General features: G+C 47.9%; 1 protein-coding gene across 4 annotated transcripts; it reads right to left on the reverse strand.

The window, feature by feature from the left end:
* Window positions 1-303: 303 nt before the first annotated feature.
* On the reverse strand, window positions 304-23396 carry MICALL2 (MICAL like 2). Of its 4 annotated transcripts, none has more exons than XM_015876957.2 (17): window positions 23176-23396; window positions 17770-17818; window positions 14483-14624; window positions 11937-12097; window positions 11175-11296; window positions 10121-10789; window positions 9721-9893; window positions 8768-8843; window positions 8322-8446; window positions 7661-7810; window positions 5120-5175; window positions 4490-4613; window positions 3805-3895; window positions 3341-3414; window positions 2903-3017; window positions 1896-1942; window positions 304-1804 (listed from the first exon to the last, which is right to left on the reverse strand). In XM_015876957.2, exons 1-17 carry the CDS (start codon window positions 23316-23318, stop codon window positions 1719-1721), a joined length of 2403 nt encoding a protein of 800 aa, XP_015732443.1. In that variant the 5' UTR covers window positions 23319-23396; the 3' UTR covers window positions 304-1718. The 4 variants fall into 4 exon arrangements, with proteins under 4 accessions (XP_015732443.1, XP_015732442.1, XP_015732444.1 ...); XM_015876956.2 differs by having other exon boundaries at window positions 9721-9896; window positions 23176-23395; XM_015876958.2 differs by lacking the exon at window positions 7661-7810 and having other exon boundaries at window positions 9721-9896.
* Between the last annotated feature and the right edge of the window lie 1048 nt (window positions 23397-24444).

A 24444-nucleotide genomic window follows, 5' to 3' on the forward strand; every position in this document is an offset into this window, starting at 1 on the left:
GCAGCAAGGGAGAAAATAAATGTACTTATCCATCTGGGAGCCAGGGGGAGCTGGGCATGTAAAGGAAGTCATGGAGGAAGCCCTTGGCTCTGCTGCTCTCCCAGGACCTGCAGCTGGTCTGTGAGCTCAGGGAGGGATGCTATTCCAACACAGGTGCACAGAGAAGGACCAGCTCTCCTGTGGGTCCCCTGCTACCACCAATGGCTCTGGACACTCTCATCCCCAGAGAGTGAGTCAGTGCTTGCGGCAAGCGGGACAACCCAAAGCCAGTAACCCATTCCTAAACTCACACTGACTCTGAGATGTGCACCAGCAGCTCTTTATTGGACAAAAACATAGGTAGGTACAGGGCGTTCCACTGCATACATGCACTGTGGGCAGTGAGAAACCCCTTGGGTGCTGGGTACCTCACTGAGATCACCCTTTCGGTGCCCAGGGTGGGCTGCCTCGGATGGAGAGTCCCACTGCCACCTCGTGGGTGAGGGACGCATCGCCTCTGCTCTGCCAGCGGGCACAGCAGGCAGCAAACCCCCTCGCTGAAGAACAGGACACAGGGAAATCATGAAGCACCCTGGCATGGAGGGAGGAAGGAAGCATGGGGGAGTGCACACTTGAGCTAGGGGCATCATGAATTATTCTCATCCATCCCTGACAATCTCTATCCTATCTTCCAAGGTTGACTGCACAGGACGATGCCATGTAGGGCAGCTGTCTGACTGCAGTCACTTCGGACTGAGTGTGGAGCAGGAAGACACACTGCCAGCAGCCCAGCGCCTACCTTGCACTGCTCCTTGTTGCCCTGGTTCTGAGGTGAACCATAGCAACCCCTAAGGGCACTGGATGTCCAGGCACAGAGACTCAGGAGATGAGTGCTTGTTCCACACAGAAAGCTGGTGGGTGAGACGAACCCAATTACGCCCTTCTGCTCCCTGTTAGCATAAGGCTGTTAAAAGAAAAGTTGTGTTCGTCTTCAGCATGGTGGGCCACAAGCAATGAAAACCACACTTCCCTGTGCAGTGAGAGAAACAAGGAGTTAAAAATCTCCCCCATAGAGGGAATGAAGCAGTGAGCAGCCCTTCATGGCTCTGAGAAATCAGCCTACAGCAACTCCCACAAGGAGGTCTGGAAACAGCACTATCGCTGAAATGTCTCTGGGTCTAGGACATGCCAAACCACAGGTAACTCTGGTGTCTGCTTCCCCTGGCTTTGAGGGCTGAAACTCCAGTTTGCATGGGTGCAAATAAGGAGGAGGCCATTGATCTCTTGTGACACATAGTATCTCTCTTTCTGCCAAAGGGGATGCAGGGAGGGAGAAAGAACTGCCATTCTGGAAACCAACACAGTACCTGTGGCATAGCTCTGGCTGATAAGAGTGGGGCGCTGTGGGGTGACACACAGTGCCATGCTCCCTGATTCAGGCCTGTAACGACCTAAGCAGTAGATGGGAAAACTCAGTTCTGTCCTTCTGAGCTGCCAACAAGGCTAAAGCCAGCTCTGAGTAGATTCAAAGAAGGAAAATCTTCTGGGGAAGGTGCATCTCACACCAGTAAGAGAGGACTCACACTGTCCCTTTGATCAGCAAACCTGCAGTCTCCACGTCAGAGAGGAAAGAAGCCTCGTCACCATCCTGCACAAGTCCAGGAAAGCAGCAGCAAGAAAAGAACATTCCTTTGACAGTCCTCCCTGCACCAGTGTGCAGAGTAACATCACTCCCGAGTTTAACTCTTGTCTTTCTGCTTCCATATTTTGGACAAGCGGAACTTGTTCTTCTTCTTCTCTGACTCCTGGCCGCCAAGAGATCCATCTAGAGGAGAGGGAACAGATGTAAAGAACATTGAGACCCACAGCCCTAGTATTATCCAGTGCTGCTCTTTAACAGCAGAAAGGGTCCTTACCCAACTTCCGGATCATGTCTGCCAGCATCTGGTCCTCCTCTTTCTCTCTGCAAATGAAGAGCGTGGCATTAGAAAACGACTCTGTCTCATGACAAGGTGGCAGACATTGCAAAACGTGTAGAATCACTGCTACTGTCACTTCAGAAGCAACCAACACCCCAAGGTCAGGAAAAAAAAAACCAGTTAAATTCCTAGACATAAGCAAATTACTTCTGTCCCACTTTAAAGCAATAAAGAGTGTAGGGATTTCCAGATCAAAGAGGACCATCGCTACAGCAGCCAGGCCCTCCCTCAGCTGGTATGAGAGTCATCCTTGTTCACTGTGTTGTGAGGCAACACCACACCCTAGGAGATGAATAAAGGTTGGGACACCAGCAGCCCAGGGTGCTGCAGAGGTGCTCACATTGCAGTCAAAAACACTCTGCTACTTCCTATGGCCTGGGCAAGGCCAGAGCCAAAAGCTGGGGCATTACTGGAACCCTCAAGGTAGAGCTGCTGCCTGAAGGCAAAAAATGGAAGCTGCTCTCAGCAATAGGAGGCACACATCCAACTACTTGACATAGCAGCTTTCCTTTGAACTTGGAGAAGATCCAGCTTAGCACAACACTTACAGCTGTTCCTTTGCTTTAGCAGACGAACACACACATAGCTTCATGCTCCCAGAGTCCTCATGGGGTTCCCATGCTGCTTCCACCTCCCCATCTCTAACTTCTCTTTCTCTCTCCCCTGCCTTACACATTTTCATGGCCCTTGTCCTCAGAGCAGTATTTGCTTGAGAGAGCTCTGAATATGACTGCAGACCTGGTCACAGTTTCTAACAGCTGCCAAGGAAGCAAAGGCAGCAGCATTTAAGACAAGATGGTTGGTGACAGGTCACCACCCACCTCTCATGGAGCAGAAGTATTGATAATAGCCGTTCATCCACCCCTGCAGTCTGGGCAGTGGAGCAAGTACAGAGCAGACCACTCCTTGTGCTGGCTCATACCCTTCCACCCAAGGGCCCTCACCTGATTCTGTCTTCATCCAGGCACTCCACAATATTATTCCGATCATTGACTGTGTTCAGGTATGAATCCAGCAGCTCCTTTTCACGTTCCTTCTCTCTGGGTGTCTTCAGATTCTCTGCACAACACAAGAGAAGTCCATCTCATAGCTACAGGTCGGTACCTCCCCGCCATGGCTCTGCCTCCTCCCTGCTCCATCAACTCCCTCTAGAAGGTCTGAATTCAATTACCCTCACTCTCAGGGGTAAATCCTACATCCCTCAGAAAAAGTGAGTAGGTTGGATCTTACAGAGAGCCTGCACCTGACAGCTCAGCCAGGAGAGTTTCCCAGTGAAGCTTTGATACCTGGAAAGCAGTCATTCAGATCTGAAGGACATCCTAGGACAAGGTGCAGAGAGTGCAGCAGGGACCAGCAAAACTCTCAGTACAGCTCATCCTCACCTGGCTTGTCCACGAGACGTCTCAGCTCCAGCTCAATGTTCCATTGCTGCTCCTCCAGATTCTGCTGTTTCATCCTGGAAAAGTCCATAGAAGTGATGAGTTACACCCCTCCACAACCCAGGTCTGGATTCTTCTCATGTCATGCTAAAGCTTCATCTCTGCATGGCTCACCGCCTCAGCAGGAGTTGATGGACTGGGAGAAATTTGCCTCCATCACATCAGTAAGGTTTCCCTTCCCACAAGCTCATCACAGACACTGAGGGCTTGTCTATCCACTCAGTGCTCAAAGGCCCATAAGCTAATACCTCAGGATGCTGGCAGCTCTCTTCCAGCCCTTCTCATCCAACCAGCTAGCACATAATCTTGTGGCCTCCCACATTTCTTCTCCTTCACTGCTTACTACTTTACTTTACTTTACTAGGTAAAGAGTATGGAGAAACAGGTAAATTTTTGGTTCTGCTTACTTGTACATCAGCTCTGACTCCTGTCTCAGCAGCAGCTGTTTCTCATGGATCAGTGTGAACCAATCTACCATGAGGGCGTCCTCAGACTCATCTGTGAAGATGACAAAGAGTGAAATAATTCCAAAAGCTTCATCAGTTCAGTTCCTTCTGGCACTGGCACAAACATACAATCACTTGAAGGAGAGCCCAGAATAACTTGAGTGAGCCATAGGCAACCTCCACTGAAAACAACTCATCTTTGGTACTCATCTGAGATATAAAGGAAAGGAAGCACACCACCCCCTGTAGACTCAAGGAAGCTGCTCACAGATACTCTGTCATAGGGCACCCTGTTCATTTTCCATGTGGCTGCCTTGCTTTGCCATTCTGAATCCACACAGAACTGGAGCCAATTGTGACAGTCAGTCTGGCTTGGTATTAAAAATCAAGATTAATAGCAGCCTTCCACTCCCCAGACTCCCTCTTTCTCAGCCAAATACACACAAGCTCAAACAATAGGTTAGGAAACAGCCCTAAATGGGTTCAAAATTCCCAAGGCTTTATCTTGCTCTACCAGCTACTCTTGGTAACTTGGTGTCTCATGTGTAGTATGAGCTTCTAGAAGCAGAGCCAAGAATGCCCAGGGGTAGGATGTGAGCCTCGCACCTCCCTACTGTAACAAAGCTGGCCCTCCCATTTCTTTTACCTCCTTCACAGCTACGCAGCTGCTTCTCCAGATCCACTCCTTTCAATTCCAGCACATCTAGCTGCTTCTCAATGTCACGTACTTTCTTCTGGATTTCCTCCTCAGGGAGGTAGTCTGGGTGCAGCTAGGAAAACAAATGTAGGAATGAATACAACTTAGTGCCCTCCAACTGCATCTTGAAGGCACAGCCCCAACAGAAATAGGAAACAACACAAAGAACAAAAGTGAAGAGCCATGCCCTGGAAGGGGCAAGTAAGCAGAGATGCAGAGCTGGCTGTTCACAATGCTGTGGTAGCCACTGAAACACTACAGCAGTATGCTACATACGCTGGATGATATCTACCCACACTTGTCAGAGCACAGGCATTCTCCCTCCCTTCTCTGCTGGAGCAGACTTCATCCACCCGAATTCTATTACTTATGGCTAAGTTTTGTTCCAGCCTCTACTGTCCCCTTGCACAGGAGATAACTGGCAATCTCTTCCGTTTATCTTTGTCCCAGAGCTATATAGTCTTGCCCTGGGAATTCAAATACATCTTCAAAAGAAGACAAATTGTATCATGACAAGCACATCAGCAGGATAACCAGCAACACCAGTCTGTGCCCATTACACCTGGTTCCCAGCCATACCTTGGTTGGTGACACAGCTTCAATGCCCTGGATGCTTTTTGTAATGGAGGATTTAACTAGAAAGAAAAAACAAAAAGAGAGAAAAAGTAAGAAAGCCCACACCAAACCTTAAATAATTTTGTGCTGAGGGACAGTACCTATACCATGTCACAGCAGGTCTCTTCCACCCAATAGAGGGCACTAACTCGCACTTGCTTTGGCAAGCCCTGACTAAGGTGAGAGACGTATCCTCAAGAAACATCGCAGCCTGATTTACTCCTTGCTGCTGGACACTCACACACTCTGTGATCCCAGGGCACTGCTTTCCTCCTCAGGGTAAAGCAAAATACATCCCTTATTAAGCTTTGAAAGGATAGAAAAGATGCATTGGGTTACTGCCATTAGAAAAAACAAGCTATATTTTAAAATACCCCTCTAGTGCTCTTGTACAAATAAGTATCAGTAAATACTGATGAAAGAAAGATGGTCTAGGGGAACTTACCCTAGGCATCGGGAAACTAAGGTTCAGTTCCTTCCACAAAACACATCCTAGGTGAGAAGTCCCTCTGGCCCAGCTACACAGCATTATTTAGGCCCTGGACACCTATTAAAATCAATCCTTAAGCAATGTGTGTTTGTTCCACTGTGCCTCAGCTTCCTCTACCCACCTGTGCTGCGAGGATAACTACAGGAGAGTGTGAGGTATTTGGATACCCAAGAGGCTGGGCTGGATAATTACCACAGAGAGAGAACAGAGCCATATGTGGATGATGTGATAGGAAGGAAAGCTGCAGTATTAAAAGAGCAGAACTGTAGAAAGGCAGTGGAGGTGCAGCACACACAAGGAGAAACACAGGACAGACAGGCCAAGGAGCCTCCTGAGAGTCTCTCTCTACTGTGCTGACTGCTGCTGATGAGAAACTCGTGGAAGAGCTCAAGGACATCTTACAGATTGACCAGTCCTTGTTCTAAGCAGGCTTTCTTGAAGACTGCAAAGGAAGGAAAAGATGCTGGGTACTGAATTGTTGCATTGTCTCTACACTGTGCCCCCCCCAGGTTACTCTTCCCTCTGTTTGAGGGTAGTTTGCAGCCCCATGTGCTACCTCTGATTCACACTTCTCAAAGAAGGATCTTCATCTCCAACCTCAGAACTCTATCTCCAGACTCTTCCTGATGACCTCTGCAGCATCTCCAAGCAAAGCAGAAAGCTGTACCACTGATCATGAGAAAACATGGTGGCTGGAAAGGAATTGCTTGTAAAATGACATCGCTGACCAACACAAAGTCTGATATCCCCTGATAACCTCAACTTCTATTCCCACAGGAAAAAAATCTTTTTCAATAGAAAACTATCTATAATGATCTACAGAGATGTTCATCTCTGTGAAACACAGAGATTAAGGGTAGGAACAGCCACTGACTGCTCATGGAGGCTCTCTGCTGAGGAAAAGATCTATACAGTGGAGCAACAAGTCCATCCTTAATCCTCAGGCTGCCAAGGGACAGCAGCAATGGAGCAGCTTTTCAGATAGCAGACATGCACACATGAAAAACTGGGGGAAAACTGCCAGGCAAGTCATTCACAAGAGACTCTCCCCAGCAGCAATCACTAAGAAATAGGTTTAAAACAGCCTCTTTAGGTTAATGGCTCACTTCCTGGAAAAAGATTTACTGCTGAGCCTTGTGGAAGTGGAGGCATGCTGAATTTCCAAAACAGACAACGCAACTGGAGTTTCAGCACATCTCAGATGTCAGAGGTGAAGGCCAAAGACGGTGCTAATCAGCCAACAAATATGAACAACACATGAGACCACCAAGCCATGTGGAACCATCCTGCCTGCTCCAAGACAAAGATCAGTCAGAGCTGAACCCTGCTCTGAGGATCTTCTAGTCCAAATAGGTAAAACAGAGACAGACAGGGTAAGGAAAGGAGAAAAACAAGCTGAGCACACAGAACAGCAACAAATATCATATGGAATGTTAGCTCCATGATGGCATTACAGTGAGCTATGTAAGAAAGAAAGCAGCAAGGACTACAGGGTAAAGGTATGAAGTAGCACTAATGTAAAACAAACAAGAGAAAGGAACTGGATTAAAAGCAAGGAAAAACTGGCCAGAACTGGTTGGGACATCTTTGAATGTCCCAGAAGCAGCAGCCCTGGCTACTTCCACAGTGGGTCCCACCAGCTGCAGTTTCTTGCTGACAGTTCTCTGCATTCCTTTCCTTTTCCAAAGTCGCTAATTTGGAGAGGAACAGAGACATCAACAAGATCCCAGTTTCTCAAATCAGAAGATGCTCCTCTTCATAGCTTTGAGTCTGGAGAATGACAGGGCAGTGACCCTGGAAAGTCCTTATTTTAATTTCTTCCCTTCCCACTGAATTCCTTGGCCTGGCTGGTTCCTTGCTAATAAAAAACTATTGCCACAAATTTTTCTCCCATGACAACAGTTACAGGCTTATGCAGAGAAAACTCTGGGACATGATTCCCACATTAACCACTGAGGTTGCCCCCCCAGAGTGCAGAGCAGAGAATGGCTTTAAGTAGGCAGAAGAGATCTTACATGTAACAGTGTTTTGGTTCAACTGGAGGCTGCCCTCCTTCTCCTTCTTGGCAGAAACCCCATGATCTTCCCAGTCTTGCTTTGAATTCTGAAAGCTCCTAAGAAGATCTGGGCTGGGGATCAACTTCTTACGGTTTCCACTGGAGGAAGCTGGATTAAGAAGCACAGACAGGTCTTGGGCAAGAAATTTCAAGCCTCACCTCACAAAAGTCCCTGTATTGCCCACAGCCTCTGGCATTTGCCACTAGCTGACATCATCTCTAGTCCTACCCCTCCTTTCTTGACAACACTGAGGGGCACAAGTCTGAAGAAAACAGGGAGAAATCACCGATCAGAAGACCACAGTATGAGAGAAAGGTGGAAGAGAAGAACTAAAGGTGAGCAAGTATCAACAAGATTTCTCACCATTATATACCTATGCAAGGCAGAATAAGTGAAATCTTGCTAACTGTCCTGCAGAAGAAGAGCACACTGGGAAGACAAAGACTCTCTCCTTGGGGAAGGACAGCTGTCCAAATAAAAGTAGAGCCAAAGCAGGTGGAGAGAACAAAAATTCCAGAAACCAAGGCACTGTCTTGACCACCATATTCCCTCACCCCCTCTCTGCACTGCAGTACTAATGCTTGTCCTCTGACCAGCAAAATGAAGGCAAAGCTTATACCCTTTGTACTGGACTCCTGCTTTGCTGACGGAACGACTAATGGAGCTGGCTTTTTCTCCTTCTCTGCTGGGTTCCCTGTTCCCACCTGTGAGTGATCAGTAGGCTTCTTAGAGCCAGCCTGGTCTCTGCAAAGAAGAAAGACAAAAAGTAGGAAACCATGCCTCTAACAGACCGGTCCATAATAAGATCTCTGGACATCCTGGGCTGGGATCTCCAGCCAGGATGGTCACACCCTTCTAACCAGAGTCCAGCAACTTGAAATGTGCTCTCCCTTCCTGGAAATGAAAGTCTTTGACTTTTCATTCAAATAGTTGAAAATAGAAGCATTAAAACACAAGGACTTATCCCTCCTACATGCACACAGACCTTCAGCATCAAACACAGCCTGCAGACATGGACATCCCCCTACAATTCTCACAGAGACCCACAGAGTCAAAGACACTCACTTGTTTGCCACAGGCTTCAACCGAGATCTCCACTCTGCAGGGCTCTCAGACTTGTCTTCATCAGCATTCACAGTTCCTAAATGAAGATACATGGCAAGATAATATCAGATTCAACAGAAAGATACAAGCCAGATCTGCATCCCAGAAGGAAGAGGCAGCATTTACCTGTATGCAAAGCTTATAATGTCTCTGGAGCAAACCAGTATCAATTCAAGAAGTTTAACATGGACAAATTCATATACAATAGGTTATAAAAAACCTTGGTGCTATTTTGCCTCTCTCAACTCAAATGCTCTAAAATCTATGCAGCTACAGAAACACAGTTACAGTGGAAACGAAGACATTTTTATCAGCAATACAACAAAATCAACTGAGATCTTAGAAAGCAAAACATGGAGGAGAAGAGGAAAGACCAAAAAACCCCACAACAACCACACAGAATCGCATCAGACTTCACAGAAATACTGCATTCAGCACTGTCCCCCTCACAAAACAAGCCATAAGGAAGTGGCTGAGACTCTTAAGTGCTCCCAAAACATCATTCCTTGGCCTACTGCTCAGTCACCATTGTGGAAGATCTGCTCAAAACAGACAAGGAGGCTTGGAAAGCCCCAGCTGCAGCTACAAAACCATCCTGAAGTCATGGCAAAGTCTTCCATCTGGAAAGTCTATGTAAACCTCAGAAATGACCATGATCTCAACACACGATGACAGCTAATACAACTTCAAATACCTGGAGATCATCAGAGAAGAAAGAATTGCCATGCTAGAGGGAGCAATTGCACAGGGCAAATAAAAGTGTGCCAATCCCCAGAAGGCAGTAAACCCTTATGTGGTAATACAGCAAGGAAGCAGAGGAGCTGCTGACAGATTCATTGCAATGGCCCAAGAGAAGGGTGCAAATTTAGCTTGCTGGGTCCAGGCAGAGCCGTACGCAAATCAGTCATTCTTACCTTTAAGGCCTTTTGACTCTGGCTTGTGCACAGATTCAACAAGTTTGCTAGTAGTCTGACTCCTGGGCAAAGGTTCTGTGATCTTTTCCTGTTTTGGTGCTGTGTAGCCTGTTTTGCTGGTCTGTAGTTTCGGAGTTGGACTCTGCGATTGGGAACTGGATGGAGAAACGTTGCTACTGCAGAAAAAGAATGATCTAATGAGATTTGAAAGTTTGTTCTCTTTGAAAGGGTAGGCCTTTGTTACTGAATGCCATTCCCAAAGACATGGATGAGTCATTTTATTTGTCTTTAAATACTCTCCAAAAAAGTAGTCAGGGAAAGGGAAGAAACACGCAGAGACTTTCCCAAGTTATTGCAAGGTCTTCTTGGGAATAAAGAAGGAAAGGGAAATAGTACCTACCTGCTAGATGCTGAAGAGCCAGTGGAACTGAGTCCTCCTGGCCTGCCTGGAGAGGTTTTTGATCCAGCTAAAGTTTGTATAATATGGTTACGTGCCTGATCCTTCTCAGTCTTCACTAAAGTGACCTCAGTAGCAGTTCTGCCAGAGGAAATTTTCCCACAGCTGTGAGAAGGGCTGTGGTTTTTAGCATCAGAGGTTTTATTGCTGGAGGACTCTAATGACTGAAAAAACTTTTCACGGGCTTGCTGTGTTTTTGTGTTGGAAGTTGTCCAAAGAGGTCCTGATGTGGTACCTTCACGATGATCTGTTTTATTTCCCAGTGGGGTACCTTTGCAGTCACCTGATTTATTTACAGCTGATGATGACCATGGAGTATTTAGACTTCTGAGGCCAGAGCTTCCAGAAGATGGAACAGATGGCTTGGTTGAATTAGCAAGGCCTTCCTGGCTTGGTTTCTTCAACATCTGCTCCTGTTTCTTGGGTTCTGCTGCTTTCTGGAATGCTCTGGCACTAGTAGAGGCTGGGGTGCTCTCAGGTTTGTTCTGGGTGCTGCTGAGCCCAGAACTCTGGACACTGTCTGGCTGCTGGTGGCTGGTACAGATGAATGTACCGGGCTCAGGCCCGGCTTTGTAGCTTCCAGGAAGAAGCACATTCCAACACTGCCTGCACCTGTGGGTAAGAAAGAGTCAGAACACATCCTTCAGAGAACAAGAAGGTCACTGATACAGCTGAGTGTGCAGGCACAATTTCACTGCCAGCACAATGAGGGCAAAGTCACCACAATGGCAGTGAGCATGCTCCTGTGTGCATGTTTGTATGGCACCAAAACAGGAGCTGCCAATTACAAATGGCCTGAAGCAGGAAAGGTGTGGCTGAAAAACAAACTGTGCAGAGTTCCCCTATGCACAGGTCAAGATAAGGCCCAGGCTGCCTCCACTCTGACGGAAATGTTTTCCCGGCTCTCTGAATGCCTCACATCTCTCCCTCCAGCCCTAAAGGAACAGGACTGCCCCACAGAAACCCACAGCTGTGCCCCCACTTCAAAGAGCCATACCTGAAGCAATTCCTGTGATAGAGCTTCCCATCAACCAAGTGACGCTGTACCAGGTGGACGTGATTCCCACAGATACCACAGCAGCTACTACGGATATTCCCACTCTCTGTCAGGACACCCTTCTGTAGGAAGAAGCAGTCATGAGCAGGCAGCACTCACATACACCTGAGAATCTCCCATAAAATCAAGTGTTTGACAATAGTCAGTTGCTGGGACAGAGAAGGGATACAAGCAAAATCCTTGCTCTGGCTAACGACTATTTTATACAACATGGAACCAGGTTGTTCAGTTTGCGTGTAGGAAACTGAAGTTCAAAGGTCTCTGAATTTAAATGGCTGGAAAATGTCTTTAGTAAGAGAGAAGCTTCCTTTCTTCCACTCTGAAAGCATCTCTGAAACTGTCTCTAAGAAATTAATCAACATTTTCTAGACAAAAACAACAAAACCCAACAAAAAATCCAAACCCACAAACAACTTTTGTTAAAAATCCCCATCCTCATGGTCTACTGGCTAGAAACAACAAAACTGTGTCCTAAGACACCCATCTCCTATTCACCACTAGATGATTCACAGCTGGCTGATGTCTTCCCAATGACTCCCACCTGAATATGCGCAGTATCCAGACCTCTGGATTAAATCCTCCATAATGAGCAGAAAGTTTAGAGACTGAGTAGAGTACTGACAACTAGCTGCCTTGAAATAGCATAATACTCCCAAGTTCATTGAACAGATTAAAGACAGAAAGAATAACTCAAAATCTTACTGTGGTGACTGGGGAGGCTTCTTTTGGCTTAGCTTTGGCTGGTGGGTGTGCAGGAGGCAGTTTTGGAGATGCTGGTTTAGGAGGCTCTGGAACAGCTTTCTTCCCAGCAGGGTGCTCCTGAAGTTCAGAGGAAGAACGCTTGATTCCAGCCATGCCTCCAACTGGAAGAAAGGAAAGAGGGAAGATTTAAAAGGAACATAAAGAAAACCTATGAACCTAGTAGTTATCTACAGTAGAAGAGCCAGACGTGCCTGATGGATAACCTGCAAATGCCATACAAAGAGACACATGCTTTCTTCATAAACAGTTCTGCAGAGGAACAAGAGACAAGAGGCAAAAAGTGAGCTTTATCAACACTTGCAGGAATAATTTGGCAGAATAAACTGCTGTTCTTTTTTTTTTTTTTTTCCTTCTGAGAGAAATTCCATAGAAAATATAAAACACTGTCCTTTGACAGTGTGAACAAGACCTGTTTGTTCCCATGCTTGAACCTGGCTCACAGTTTGGTTGCATTTAATCATCACCAAAGCAGGCCCTGCTGTTACCCATCACAACTAAAGCAGCAAAGTACAAAGGGTTTATTTCATTCAAGTTGCTGCACTCCAGTCTTCCCACACATCCTCAGCCCTCACTGCTGTGTGTGTCCAACCCACATCCTAGCTGGGGCACTCACTGAACAGACAGACTTGTCAGACACAGAAGTGACCTCTAAATATGGCTAATTCTGCATCAACAGAGACTAGGATGTGTCATGGCCATGCTGATGCAGAAACCAACATGACTTGCCACAAAAAGCCTGCAAATGCCCAATCCTTTCTTCACTGCAACCCCTCTAAATTCACAAACAAGCTGAGGAAACAGAATCACCAATACACTTCAGTAATAAGCCCAGCACAAATTCCCCATGACCTGGGAAATGCAGGTAGACTTCCTAGGGAAGTAAGGTTTCATGCACAGCTCTGACAGACAAGACTCCTCATTTGTCTCACCAAGATGTTATTTTTATGCCACTTCCTATTCCGAATGTCACTGCATTCCTTGTGGGAACTCAGCAGTTATCTGAGCCACAGCTTTGCTTTAAGAGCAATCAACTTAATGACCACTCATCTCAAAAGAGATTATAACCTTCCCAGTGAATACAAGGGGAGTCTGGGCAGGCTGAAGGGAACAGAAAGGAAGCCCAGTTCTCAGTTGTCCAGATAAAAACCAATGGCTCTTCTAACATAGAGCCAAATTGGACTGGTGACACCAGACCCATGTTGGACTTAGCTTGTGTTCTCACTGCCTGCTTGTTCCACACATACAGAGCTCCCAAAGCTATGGCACAAAGGCGTATGGCTTCAGTTCAACTCTTCTGTAAATGTCTCACCTCAATAAAATATTGGCTGCTCACCCTTTCTGACCTGCATCTTGCTTATTTCATGGTCCTGCCTGAACCCAATCAGAGGGCAAAGCTATAGTATTAGGAGCCTGCTTAGTGTCAGAGGGCACATTCCTGGCTGGGCTCATTTTCAGACACACACTTTCACCCCAGCAACAGGAATGCAACCAGAGCAGTTTGTAAGACACTAGAGAGTATAAAAATGTGCTGTGCTTGACGACGTGGTAGGCAAGATGCTGGGAGGGAGGGAGTAAAGACCCCAAACTGACCCAGATTCCCACAACTTGGCACAAACAGGATGGAATTTGTTTCAGCATGATTTCAAAACATGAAATAAAAAATGAAGGGGGGAAGGGAAGAGCTTGTGGAGGGAAAGAGAAAGCCTGCTTAATTGCATGAAAACATGGAGGAGAGAGAAGAGCTTACATACAAAAGAGAGCTCTCAAGAGTGAATTATACTTTCTAAGATGTAGGATGTTTTCAGTATTTCTCTCCTCCATCTAGACTCACCTTAACCAGTTAGGTCATTCATGTTCTTATATAAAGCTCATACTTAAAGCCAAATATAAACCAAGCCTACAATAGCATTCCTGTGAGCCCAGATAAACTCTCCAGTACATGGATACAATGCCTTGGCAGCTCTGTGGCCTGTTTTATGCTTGAAAGAATTGCTACCACAATTATGCCAGTTGAGGGAATCGTTTTTTTCTGTCTCCTACACCAGTCTGCTCTGCTATACAGTCTCTACTGTGGATGCTGTTTTGTTGGCAGAAACTCACAGACAGGCTCAACATTGTTAGACTCCATGTTCTTTCCAGCGTGGCAAGGACTAGAGTGGTGATGGAGCTGCTCAAGAAAGGAAAGTTGTGGTGTAGATCATGGAGTTGAACTTTCTGTGCTCCTATGTGGCTATACTATAAGAAATTTTAGATCATATTCTAAGTTTTAAAGCACAAGTTTTGAAGATGAAGCACATCTCTGTGCCCTTCCAAAAGCACCGTGCTGCTCCAAAGAGTAAATAAGTCGGATCCCCCCACTGAAACAGTTGTGGTACCAGAATACTTCTGACTGGTCTGTTTTGCCTTTCTAAGTTTGTTAGGAGGCAAGGAAAAACACAAAATTAATCCCCAATCCTGCCCACCCCTACATGGTATATGGTACTTACTAGGAGAACGTCCATGGAAGTAGTTATAATACTGGGAAACGTAGGTAATGATGCTCAGCCTGTCTGGCACCCTCAGAGCAACCATATCCTCTGCATCCAGCAAGGCTGGGATCCCCAGCTGCTCTGATGCCACTTGAAATGCCTAGGGAAAGAAGAAAACAAGGAAGTGGGGGGTCTTATCCAGCCCAGACAGCAGAGCTGCTGTGCATCAAGAGAAACTGCATGGCAGACAGCCTCATTCAAGTAATAACTCTACTGGGGAACAGCTGCATCAGTTTAACTCCTACATTGTACGGCCGTTACAGGAACCAACAGAGTCGTGGCTTCCAGCCACCGCGTTGAGAAATTCAGGAAAGGAGCCAAAAATCTGGCCTGGCAAGCTGGCCATAACTCACTGCACAGGAACTCACCTGGGCTTCCCCTGCTCTTCCTCCAGCCTGCTTCTGTCTGGATGTGCACAGCTGCAGAGTGAAGCCTGGCAGAAGGGCCTGTGTCAGTCCAGGCTGGCAGACGTGCAGCCAGGCTTCCAGCCCAACCTGGGGTGCTCTCCAATTAGCGGTGAGCTGGTAGGTGTTTGCAGGCAGCTTTCTATCTCTGAGTGCTGCACAAATGTTAACACTTCCTGCTAACACATGCTTTTTTCCCCATTTAAAAATAGGAAGATCTGTTTTTGGGAAGGAAACCATTTCTCCCAGACTAGAGAGTGGGAACAGAAGAATAAAGAAGGATTCCTGATACCTAGCTCCCTCCCAGCTTAACCATTTCCATGCTGACATAGCATGTACTGGGGGCAAATACTCTTCATTGTGGTCTGAAACTGCAGGATCAAAGACAGACAAAGGACAGAAAAGCTATTTTGTTTTGCCACTGAATTAGAGCCTTTAGTAGAGGATACACACACACAAAGCAACATCCCTAAAGCAATGGTGCCTTTGCCTTATTCGCCATAGGTCTTTTGTTAGAGACCTTCTCCAGTCCTCTTCCATCCTGACTTATGAGAGAAAATCCTTCCACCCCCCCCCCTTTGGTGCACTCATTTTAAAATGCCAATAGAGAAAAGGGCAGCAGCACCTGCAGGAGCAGAGGCACAAAGAAGGGGACTGCTGAAACCCACAGTGAAATAGTTAAAGCAAGACTTGAACATATTAAACCCCTCCGCATCTGACCTCTGGCACAGACACACAACAGAGTTGGTGTACATGCCAATAACTCCCACTTAGAAGAAACAAACAGCCACTATTATTTAGTAAGATAATTACTGTTTTCTTCCATTGGGTATCCCAGCAAAAATGTAACTAGGCTGACATTAAGCGTGCTTTCAGCCAGTCACCTCCGGCTGCATCATCCCGGCTGCCAGCCCAGCCTGGCACTTGCTTGTCTTGTAACCTGGTACTTAATATATTCCTTGGAACACTTCCTATCAGGTTGGCTGCCCAACAGCTCTGACCAGTGGGGTTTTCCAGTTCCTGGGAACTGCTCTTGTCTGGAGATCTAACATGCCTGCCATCCAGCACAGCCCAGTTGCTTTGCTCTACCTCTCATACCAGGCTTGCCTATAAAGAAGCAATGTTTTTCACCAGTGTAGCTCCAAGGTCATACAGAAGAGGCAAGCACCACTGCTTCCACTTCACAAAGACCAGAGAGGATAATACTTGAAGCCATCTGAGTAGGTCAGCCACTGCTTTCCTCTGCTGCATGCACTGTACCATGCCACCATTCATCAGCACTGAAGAAACTGGATGCCAAGTCTCTAGAAACCTTTCTCACATTTATGTATGAGAAAAAAGCCTCTAACAGTAATTTCTTTCTTTCTTTCTTTTTTGGCACTTGAGGAGTGACACATTCTTTCTTGGCAAAATGACATCACAGGACAAGTTGCAGCCTGGACAAGATATTTTTTTGTTGAGTAATTGGGCCCTTAAAAAGAAGATACTGAACAACGTGGCATGAAGGAAGGTCTGAACAATAGCAGAGGAAAAGTGCTGAGAGAAATCAGAATGCTCACATCCCAAGGAGACAAGCCCAGGAACACAGTGCTGTGGGGAGATGGAAGGGAAATCTCACTCAGGTGCCAGGCCAGCAGGAGTCTAGCAGTGTAAGGGTAACACAAACTAGTCATTCTCCAGCAGAATGAGGGGGAAAAAAAGCAAAATAAAGGGCATAAAGCAAGAGATGGAGGAAAGACAGTCTAAGAAACATAGTCTGACTTAAGGAGTTTAGCAACTGTTTTTTATGAGAGGCACAAAGGAGCTTTTCATCAGGAAAAGCAGCGGAGGTCAGTTGTACAGCTCATTTCCCAGAGAAAAAACAAAGTCACCAGCAGAACAGACACCATCAGCCAGGCGTGGGGAAGGAGCAGCACTCGGGGCTCACAGCACTCAGTCCAGGACAAAGAGGCCCTCATGCCTCCCAAATACCAAAACAACAACAGCAAAACCAGTCTGAACCTCACCTAGAGGAGAAAAATGTGCAGGACTGAACCCGAGTCTGAACACAACTGCTGAACCTGACCAGGGCTGAAAGGAAGCCGAAGCAAAGGAGTGCACACAAGGCACACAATGCACTGCTCTTAGCTCTCCTGGAATCAAAGACCACCTCAGACAGCTCACTGTGTCAGAAGATATTACTGCTCCAGTTCAGACAGGAGGAAGCTGCAGCAGTTCCTTTACTGCCCGAGCTCTGGCCAAGCAGCCACGAAGCTGTGTGGAGCGATGCCAAGATAAGTGTTTTAATCTACTGTTTCTATTCTTGCAAGGGGGAGAGAGAGAGAGAAGGAAAATCCTTTCATAGAGTACAAAGTTTATGTTCAAACTTAGTGCAGGAGTGGGTTGGCCTGTCCAGTTTTTTTTCTGAAGAGAACAAGAGAAACTGAAAACCCATCCTAGAGTGATGTGGGAAGATGAGAAGTTAGGACTTCTACACCTTGCAGAAGTAATGTCCTGTGCTAGAAGCAAGAAGTGGGGGAACCCCTTACCTTCCTTTCTTGCACCACCTCCTGCTCTATCCCTCATCATATACACAACATGTCCACATCTCTGTTCTGACCTCCACCATCTGCAGCCAACTCCAGCCAGGCAGAGGGATGGGAGAAAGCAAGTTCACTGCCTGGGGCCAGTTGTCTACTCCTTCTCCTTGTCAACAGCAATTCTTTCAACGTCATTTCCCCAAATCCTCAGTTATCAAACCACCTCCCCTTCTTTTGCTATTCCCACTACTGAGGTCTGGTCAGGTTAGGGCATGAGAACGTCAACCACTTTACCAAAATTGAAGTGTTGAAAGTCACTTACCAACTTGTTGTTCTCGTACACATTTTCTTTGCTGAGAGAATTGAAGTTTCTGAAACACAGAAAGAAAAATCTCAGGCTGGTGACACAGAGCAAGCAGTCTGAACAAGCTTCTAGCTTCTCAAACCTCTCTGAGCCTCACTCGCATGGAGGACAGAGCCCCTTATCCCACTCTTCCTTCCCAGAGATGCAGCAGAGAGAGCAGTGTGGCAGATCCCCACACGAGCCTGCAGACTGCCACAGATCTGCTGCACCTCCTGAGGCAGGGGTGGGCAGGAGACCCAGCAGGCACAGCCATCTGCCCATGGGCAGCACAACACATTTTTGGCACAGCTAACCTTGCAGGGCTGACTTCCTCAACCTCCTGCAGACAGGACATGCCGATGCCCTGCAGATTGAGGGGGGTTGCTGAAACAGCCAGCAGCAAATTCTAACTCATGCTTTTGATTTGTTTGTTCTTTATTTTCCCCCACAGAAAGCCTTGCCTCTTTCTCACCCCAAGAGGATAAACTCATGGCTGCCAGCCAGACTTGCAACACTCTTTCCCTGGAAATACTTTCCAAGCAGACACATTCAAACTTCCTCCAGTTTGTCTCCCCACACTGGAGAAGAGCTGGGCACCTCCAGCGCTGCATCTCACACTCCTTCAATGTGATCATGTCCTCTGATCTCAGATGCTGCTGGTTCCACCAGGACACAAGTTCTGGCTTCAAATCCTCTTTCCTCCTCCAATACCAACTGTCTGCATAAGAAATATGTTTACCACAACACAATCCTACAATTGGTTACACCAAATCTAGCTCTCCTTTCCCTGGGGCCGTCACCTCTGATTTGTAATCATAACCAATAACCAGAAAGGAAGAGACAATTACTGTCTGCAATTAGGAGCCAAAGTCAACAATCCTTCTTCCATTCCATTGGCCCTGGGCATCACCTCCCTTTTCCTGTCTCCCCCACTTGCTCTCCGGTCTCATACAGGTGCCACCAGGCAATGTCAGGAACTTGAAAACAGTGACCTGGAAGGACATAACAGAGAACACAAGGCAGCCTGTGCCTTGGAAGCACAGCCCACACTCTGGGCTCTTTTTCACTCACAGCAGAGCATGTCCATTTCTTAGGAAATGATCACCATCAGCTTGTTTTAAACTGATCATGACTGCTAACCCTGGGGCTACATACTGACTTCTGGAAGGCAGCCCCACTTCCAACACTGCTTCCTCCTGCTGGGCAATGCACAAGGTCAGCTCGCTTCCAATAATCCAGTTTCACTTTACAATCCTTGCACTTGTTGGCACAAGGCTGAGTGCAAGGCTTTTATCAGCAAGGAAACTCTCACCGACAAACAAGTGCTACACCATCAACTTTGCACGTTTGTATCCAGTCCTTCTGTAATTGATGCTGCTTCACCCCTGCTGGCCTCACCTCCAGAAGAGTGCGGGTAGCAGTGCTAAAGCCAGGGCAGAGCCGGCTCACAGCAATCTATTCATGAGGCAAACACATGATCCGCAGCACAGCAGGGGAACTTTTTCCACTAGTTGTAACAGCAAGGAGCAAGCCAGGTGCTTTATCTACTTCATACAGAAAGTGGAGCATTATACTGTAAAGGCAGCACCTACAAATCTCACGCACAGCCCAGGATACCTCCCCTGTTTCCCACATTGGAGGCTGTTATGCTGGATAAGGAAAGAATGAACAGGAAGCAGCAGAGCAGACCCAGAGGTCACACTCCCCCAAAAAGCACATAAAGACAAGGCACATCCCAGCTTTAAATCACACACTCTTATTCTGTGCAAAAGCAAAGGGACTTGCAGAGGTTTTCCTCCAAGCACGATCCTGCCACGAGACTTCCCGTGCCTGTGCTAATGGATGAAAATAACTACAAAACAAAAAGTTTCACGGAGACAATAGATACAATCACTCTGTTTTATGTCAGGCAAGAAAATCAGCTTTTTAAAGAGCCAGCTGAAGGAAGTACTGGAGCTCTCTGCCTCACTGCCGGTTCCGCTGCCAATGAAACCTCTACAGCACCAACATCCTGAGCACAGGAAAACACCTGCAAGACAGCAAGGAGCTGCCACTTGCTCAGCCATGCAAAGGTGTAACACAGCACCAAGGGAGGAGGGGATGGCAGGACCAGGAGCTGAGCACACAGCTGAGGGCTGGAAACACAATGCCACAATGGGTCCTGGCTCTGCTCTGTATCAGCACATCAAAATGCAGACATGGGACATGCCTGAAGGAGATCCGTGCCAGCTCAGTGATAGCAATGACCTATTTATTGCCAGCCTGTGCCTCTCACACCTTACTGAACGCTGTTTGCAATAGGATTGTTTGTTCAGCTTCCCACTTGGGCGGAACAGAACAGGGACCTAAAGACATGGATCTCTGATGGTGAACATTTGAAACCCCCTCCTGCTCCCCAAGGAGGGTGCAAACAACCAGGTCCTTTGGTCATTTCAAGAACCTCGTGCCCTCACAGCTTCTCTGCTTCCCTGGCTATTTGGGTGAACAGTTTGCATAGAGTATTTCTTCTGGAAGCTGATCTCGCTGGTGCATCCCTATCTTGGAATATCAAAGCTCTCTAGACCAATGTAATCCTAAGAAAGCAAAGCTAATACAAAGAGAGAAGTGGGAGTTCTCCGCTGAGGAAACACAGGCAACTGAATTAATTGGAAGAGGTGAGAAACATAAACCTGACCCAGGAGAGCGCCTCCAGTGCTAGAAATAAATCAGAGTGGAGTTCACCAGCAAAGGAATAGAACTTGAGTTTTTAGCTCTCCAGAAAGTCCATTTCTTAGCAAAAAGTGGCCAAAAATCTGTGACCACCCACTGCATGCTCACAAAGTCCTCTGCAATTACATGTGCTTCCTCTGTGCTGATGCTTTGCACACTCAGAGCCTTCACCAAGTAGGAAAAGTCCAGAGGCTATCAACTGCCTGGCCACATTGGCAGCTCACAGCCTCATCCTGCCTGGCTTAGCTGACAGCGACCCAGAAAATGCTGCTGGAGGAACGGGTGCACACAGCTGCTCTGTTCTGGCCACCAAACATGCATGCCCAAGTGCACAGCTGTCAAGGGGAATTTCACAACCATCCCATTCCCAGAACGCTGCCAGCACTCTGGGAACGAGCAGGATCCAGGATGAAGGAGCTTAATCAAAACCTTTATTCAACATCTGGCATCAATAACAGAGAGAGTGTGGGCGGCTCCCCTGCTGCTTTTAACTCACTTATCGGATGGGGAGCAGAGAAACCTCCAGCCAGAGCTGGCTGCAGAGCAGGGCACACCACTGTGAGGCTGTGCTCCCTCTGACCACAGGGACTTTAATGCTCTGCCACCATCCCAGAATGGGCTCACACCCATGGCTGGGTACCACACACACTTCAGCTGGGATGAAGGAGAAACAGATTTCCATGGTAATTCAGTGTGTGCCTCTGCTCCCACAGAGCTCAGCCTGTCTGTGCATCCCTGGGTGAGTGGGAAGTGAATTGGAAATGGGTTTCTTATTTTACACAGCCTGTCCTGCTCACTGATAACACACAGAACTGGTTAAGTCTGAGAGGAATTATCATGTTGTCCGTATGTTTCCTGGCAAGAAAACAAGAACAGGGAAGAGCCCTGCACCAACCTGCCCTCTGACCCATGGAACCCACAAGAGAAGCACATGATTATTACCACAATTTGTAATTGCTTCAAGTTTTCCTATGAACTCCTCAGGCTCTTTCAAGGAGAAATCACCTCTCCATATCATGCACTCTTCAGCCCAGGAATGTAAACCAAGACGGAAAACACACTGTTACAAAACTGCTGCTGTGACTGAATCATGTCCTGCAAGCAATTTATATACAAGGGCTGCAGCAAACACACCGCCACTGCTAACACCAGTTACTCAATTCTGGTTTTCTTTTCAGTGTGATGTGTTTAATCCTCAGCTTTTCTAAGAACAAGAGGAGGAGCTCAGGATAAACCAGTTTGAGCCCCCAGGAAGCAAAAATCACAGCCACACGTACACCCAGCTGCCAAACTGCCACAAGGGCTTTTATAGATTCACAAGGAAGCTGCACGAATACTCAGCCCTGGGAGCTGAGTTACACGTGACGGCCTGAAATGACGACTATTTGAAAGTATAATTTACTTGCAGCAGGACTTTGTCCAGGCAAGGGTATACCTGGTGATTTCCTACATTGCACCACTGACGCTGAGGAGGGAAGTCATACCGAAAGCTTCTCTCACTTTCACCCCCAGGCAGCCTTGTTGAGCTGGTCCAAGTCAAAAAGGGTTTTTGCAAAGTCCTGTAGGATTTCCAGCACAAGATAAGTTCAGCAGGAACAAAGATGCTGCAGGGATCCTTTCCCCTCTCCAACACAGAAACATTTACTTTACATACATCTATCCACAACCCCAGCACACACTTCTAGGACTGTAACAACCCACTAAAGGGGTCCCAGTTCCCAGATGCTGAGCCCTGCTCACACTCACACTCCAGATGGGCTGGCAGCAGAGCTGGCCAGGAAGCAGCCCCAGGCCAGTCCGTGAGCACCTCCCATCACGTCAGCCTTTCTGCTCTGATATTTCCTACCTTTGGGACAGTGAATGAATGGAAGGAAGGGAAATATCTGGAGCCACGTGGATGTGACAGCACATCAGGAAGCCACACACAGCAACACCATGGTGACAGCCCAGGGAATGGCAGAGCAGGCGTGTAATAGTTCCTGCTGCTCTCAAGGCTGCTCCAGCCCCTTCTAAGTTTCAAAGCTATGGAGAGGAGTGAGTGCTAAACGACAGCTTGTCCTTGGGCTTCCATCAGCACTGAGACACCTATAAAGGATCTCTACACATAAAGAGGTGCCGGGCTGCATTGGGAAACCAAGGGAAGGCAGAACTCAAGAAACAATCGGAAAACTCCAGTAAAGAACACACACCCCATCAGCCACGTCTCACTGGGAATGACCTAATGCTTAAACCAACACACCTGGCCTGTGCTATTCCACTGCCTGCTCCCTCCTCAATCCCCCGCAACAAAGTGCAACGAGCCCAGAATTCCTTCTAAAAAAGACCAAACCTAGGACAATCCCTAGTTAATTTTCAGTTTCCTTTAACAATTCTCATAGCCGGGCGTTACGTTTGGGGCAGGGGCAGGTCAAAAACCACGGGATGACAGCAAAGAAAGAAGCAAAGGGGCAGAACCGTGCACGGGAACGCAGCGATAGAGCTGCAATGTACGGGATGGGAGGACGCACCGCCCCACCAACACAGACAGCGATGAACGAAACCCCAAAGCGATGCCTAAAGATGTTGTGCAGGTTTATCTGACAGCCACAGCTCCCTGCAGGAGGAGGGAAGGAGGGAAAGCAGACTCAACATCGGAGCTAACGGAGCGGCTGAGGGCCGGGCTGTGCCGGTACTCACATGAGGTCGGGTCGGTGGCGGTGCAGGATGGCGCAGAACGCCAACCCGTCGCGGAACGAGGTGGTCATGTTGGTGATGCTGACATCTCGGTAACCCTCGCATTGCTGCTTGCACCACAGCTGCAGGTTCTGGATGGCAGCCATAGCGCAGCCCCGGGCCGTGCCGCCTGCGGGAGCCGCGGGCGTGAGGCGGACGGAGGGAGGAGGAGGCGGGGAAAGGGGCGGGAGCCGGCGGTACCTCACGGCCGCCCACAGCCGGGCCCGCCTCAGCCGCCGTGCGGGGCACACGGATAAGGGCAGTTCTGTTACACTCATAGCGTTTTCATGTGGTGTCAGGGCCGAGCAGGCCGCCCGTCTGGTACCGGTTTACGCACGGCCTCGCTGTGTGGAGAGAACGCGGGCAGATGGGCCGGGATCCGCACTGTGTGAAACCAATGGGCGGACGTAGCGGGGGCTGGAGCTGCAGCTCAGGAACATCCCGGCCATAGGATGGTTCAGACTAAAAGAGGGCAGCTATAGCAGTGTATAAGGAAAACGTTTTAAGAGCCGTGAGGCGGTGGGATGGGGCGCACAGAGCAGTTAGAGCCCCATCCCTTCACACACCCGAGCTCAAGGAACAGATTTCAATACCTGAAGGGAACTTACTCCCAGGAGGGGAGGAAACTCTCCAAAAGGGCTGACAATAGCAGGACACGGGGAAATGGTTTTAAGTTAAAAGAAGGAAGATTTAGGTTGGATGTTAGGGGGAAGTTCTTCACTAGGAGAGTGGTTAGGCCCTGGAACAGGCTGCCCAGGGAGGTTGTGGATGCCCCGTCCTTGGAGGTGTTCAAGGCCAGGTTGGACGGGGCCATGGGCAACCTGATCTAGTAAATGTGTATGTTTGGTGGCCCTGCCAGGCAGGGGGTTTGAACTACATGATCCTTGAGGTCCCTTCCAACCCGGGTCATTCTGTGATTCTGTGTGATGGAGCTGTGGTATCCCTGTATCACTGCACACAGTGGGACCAGGTGGCCCCAAAGGGTCCATTCCTTCCAGCTCAGAGCACAAAACACAAGTGCAAGGAAAGCCTATGATGACCTCAGTGTGGCTGAATTGAGGCTGTGGAGACGCAGCTCCAGGCCTGCACAGGTGGCACAGCTGGGGGAAGAAGCACCACAGTGAGTTTATACCATCACCCACATCCAAATCATAAGTCACCAGACTGAGTCACACGTGGCTGCGGAAGAGACAAGGTAACGCTTTAGGAGCTGCCTATAAATCAGGTAAAAAA

This window comes from Coturnix japonica, chromosome 14 (assembly GCF_001577835.2).
Source record: "Coturnix japonica isolate 7356 chromosome 14, Coturnix japonica 2.1, whole genome shotgun sequence".
Classification (NCBI taxonomy): domain Eukaryota; kingdom Metazoa; phylum Chordata; class Aves; order Galliformes; family Phasianidae; genus Coturnix; species Coturnix japonica.

Coding starts and splice junctions, on each gene's coding strand:
- MICALL2 (XM_015876956.2), bottom strand. CDS start 23,318: ATGGCTGCCATCCAGAACCTGCAGCTGTGGTGCAAGCAGCAATGCGAG. Junction 4,614..5,119: donor AAGCTGTGTCACCAACCAAG/GTATGGCTGGGA, acceptor TTGTTTTCCTAG/CTGCACCCAGACTACCTCCC. Junction 1,943..2,902: donor CTGGATGAAGACAGAATCAG/GTGAGGGCCCTT, acceptor CTTCATTTGCAG/AGAGAAAGAGGAGGACCAGA.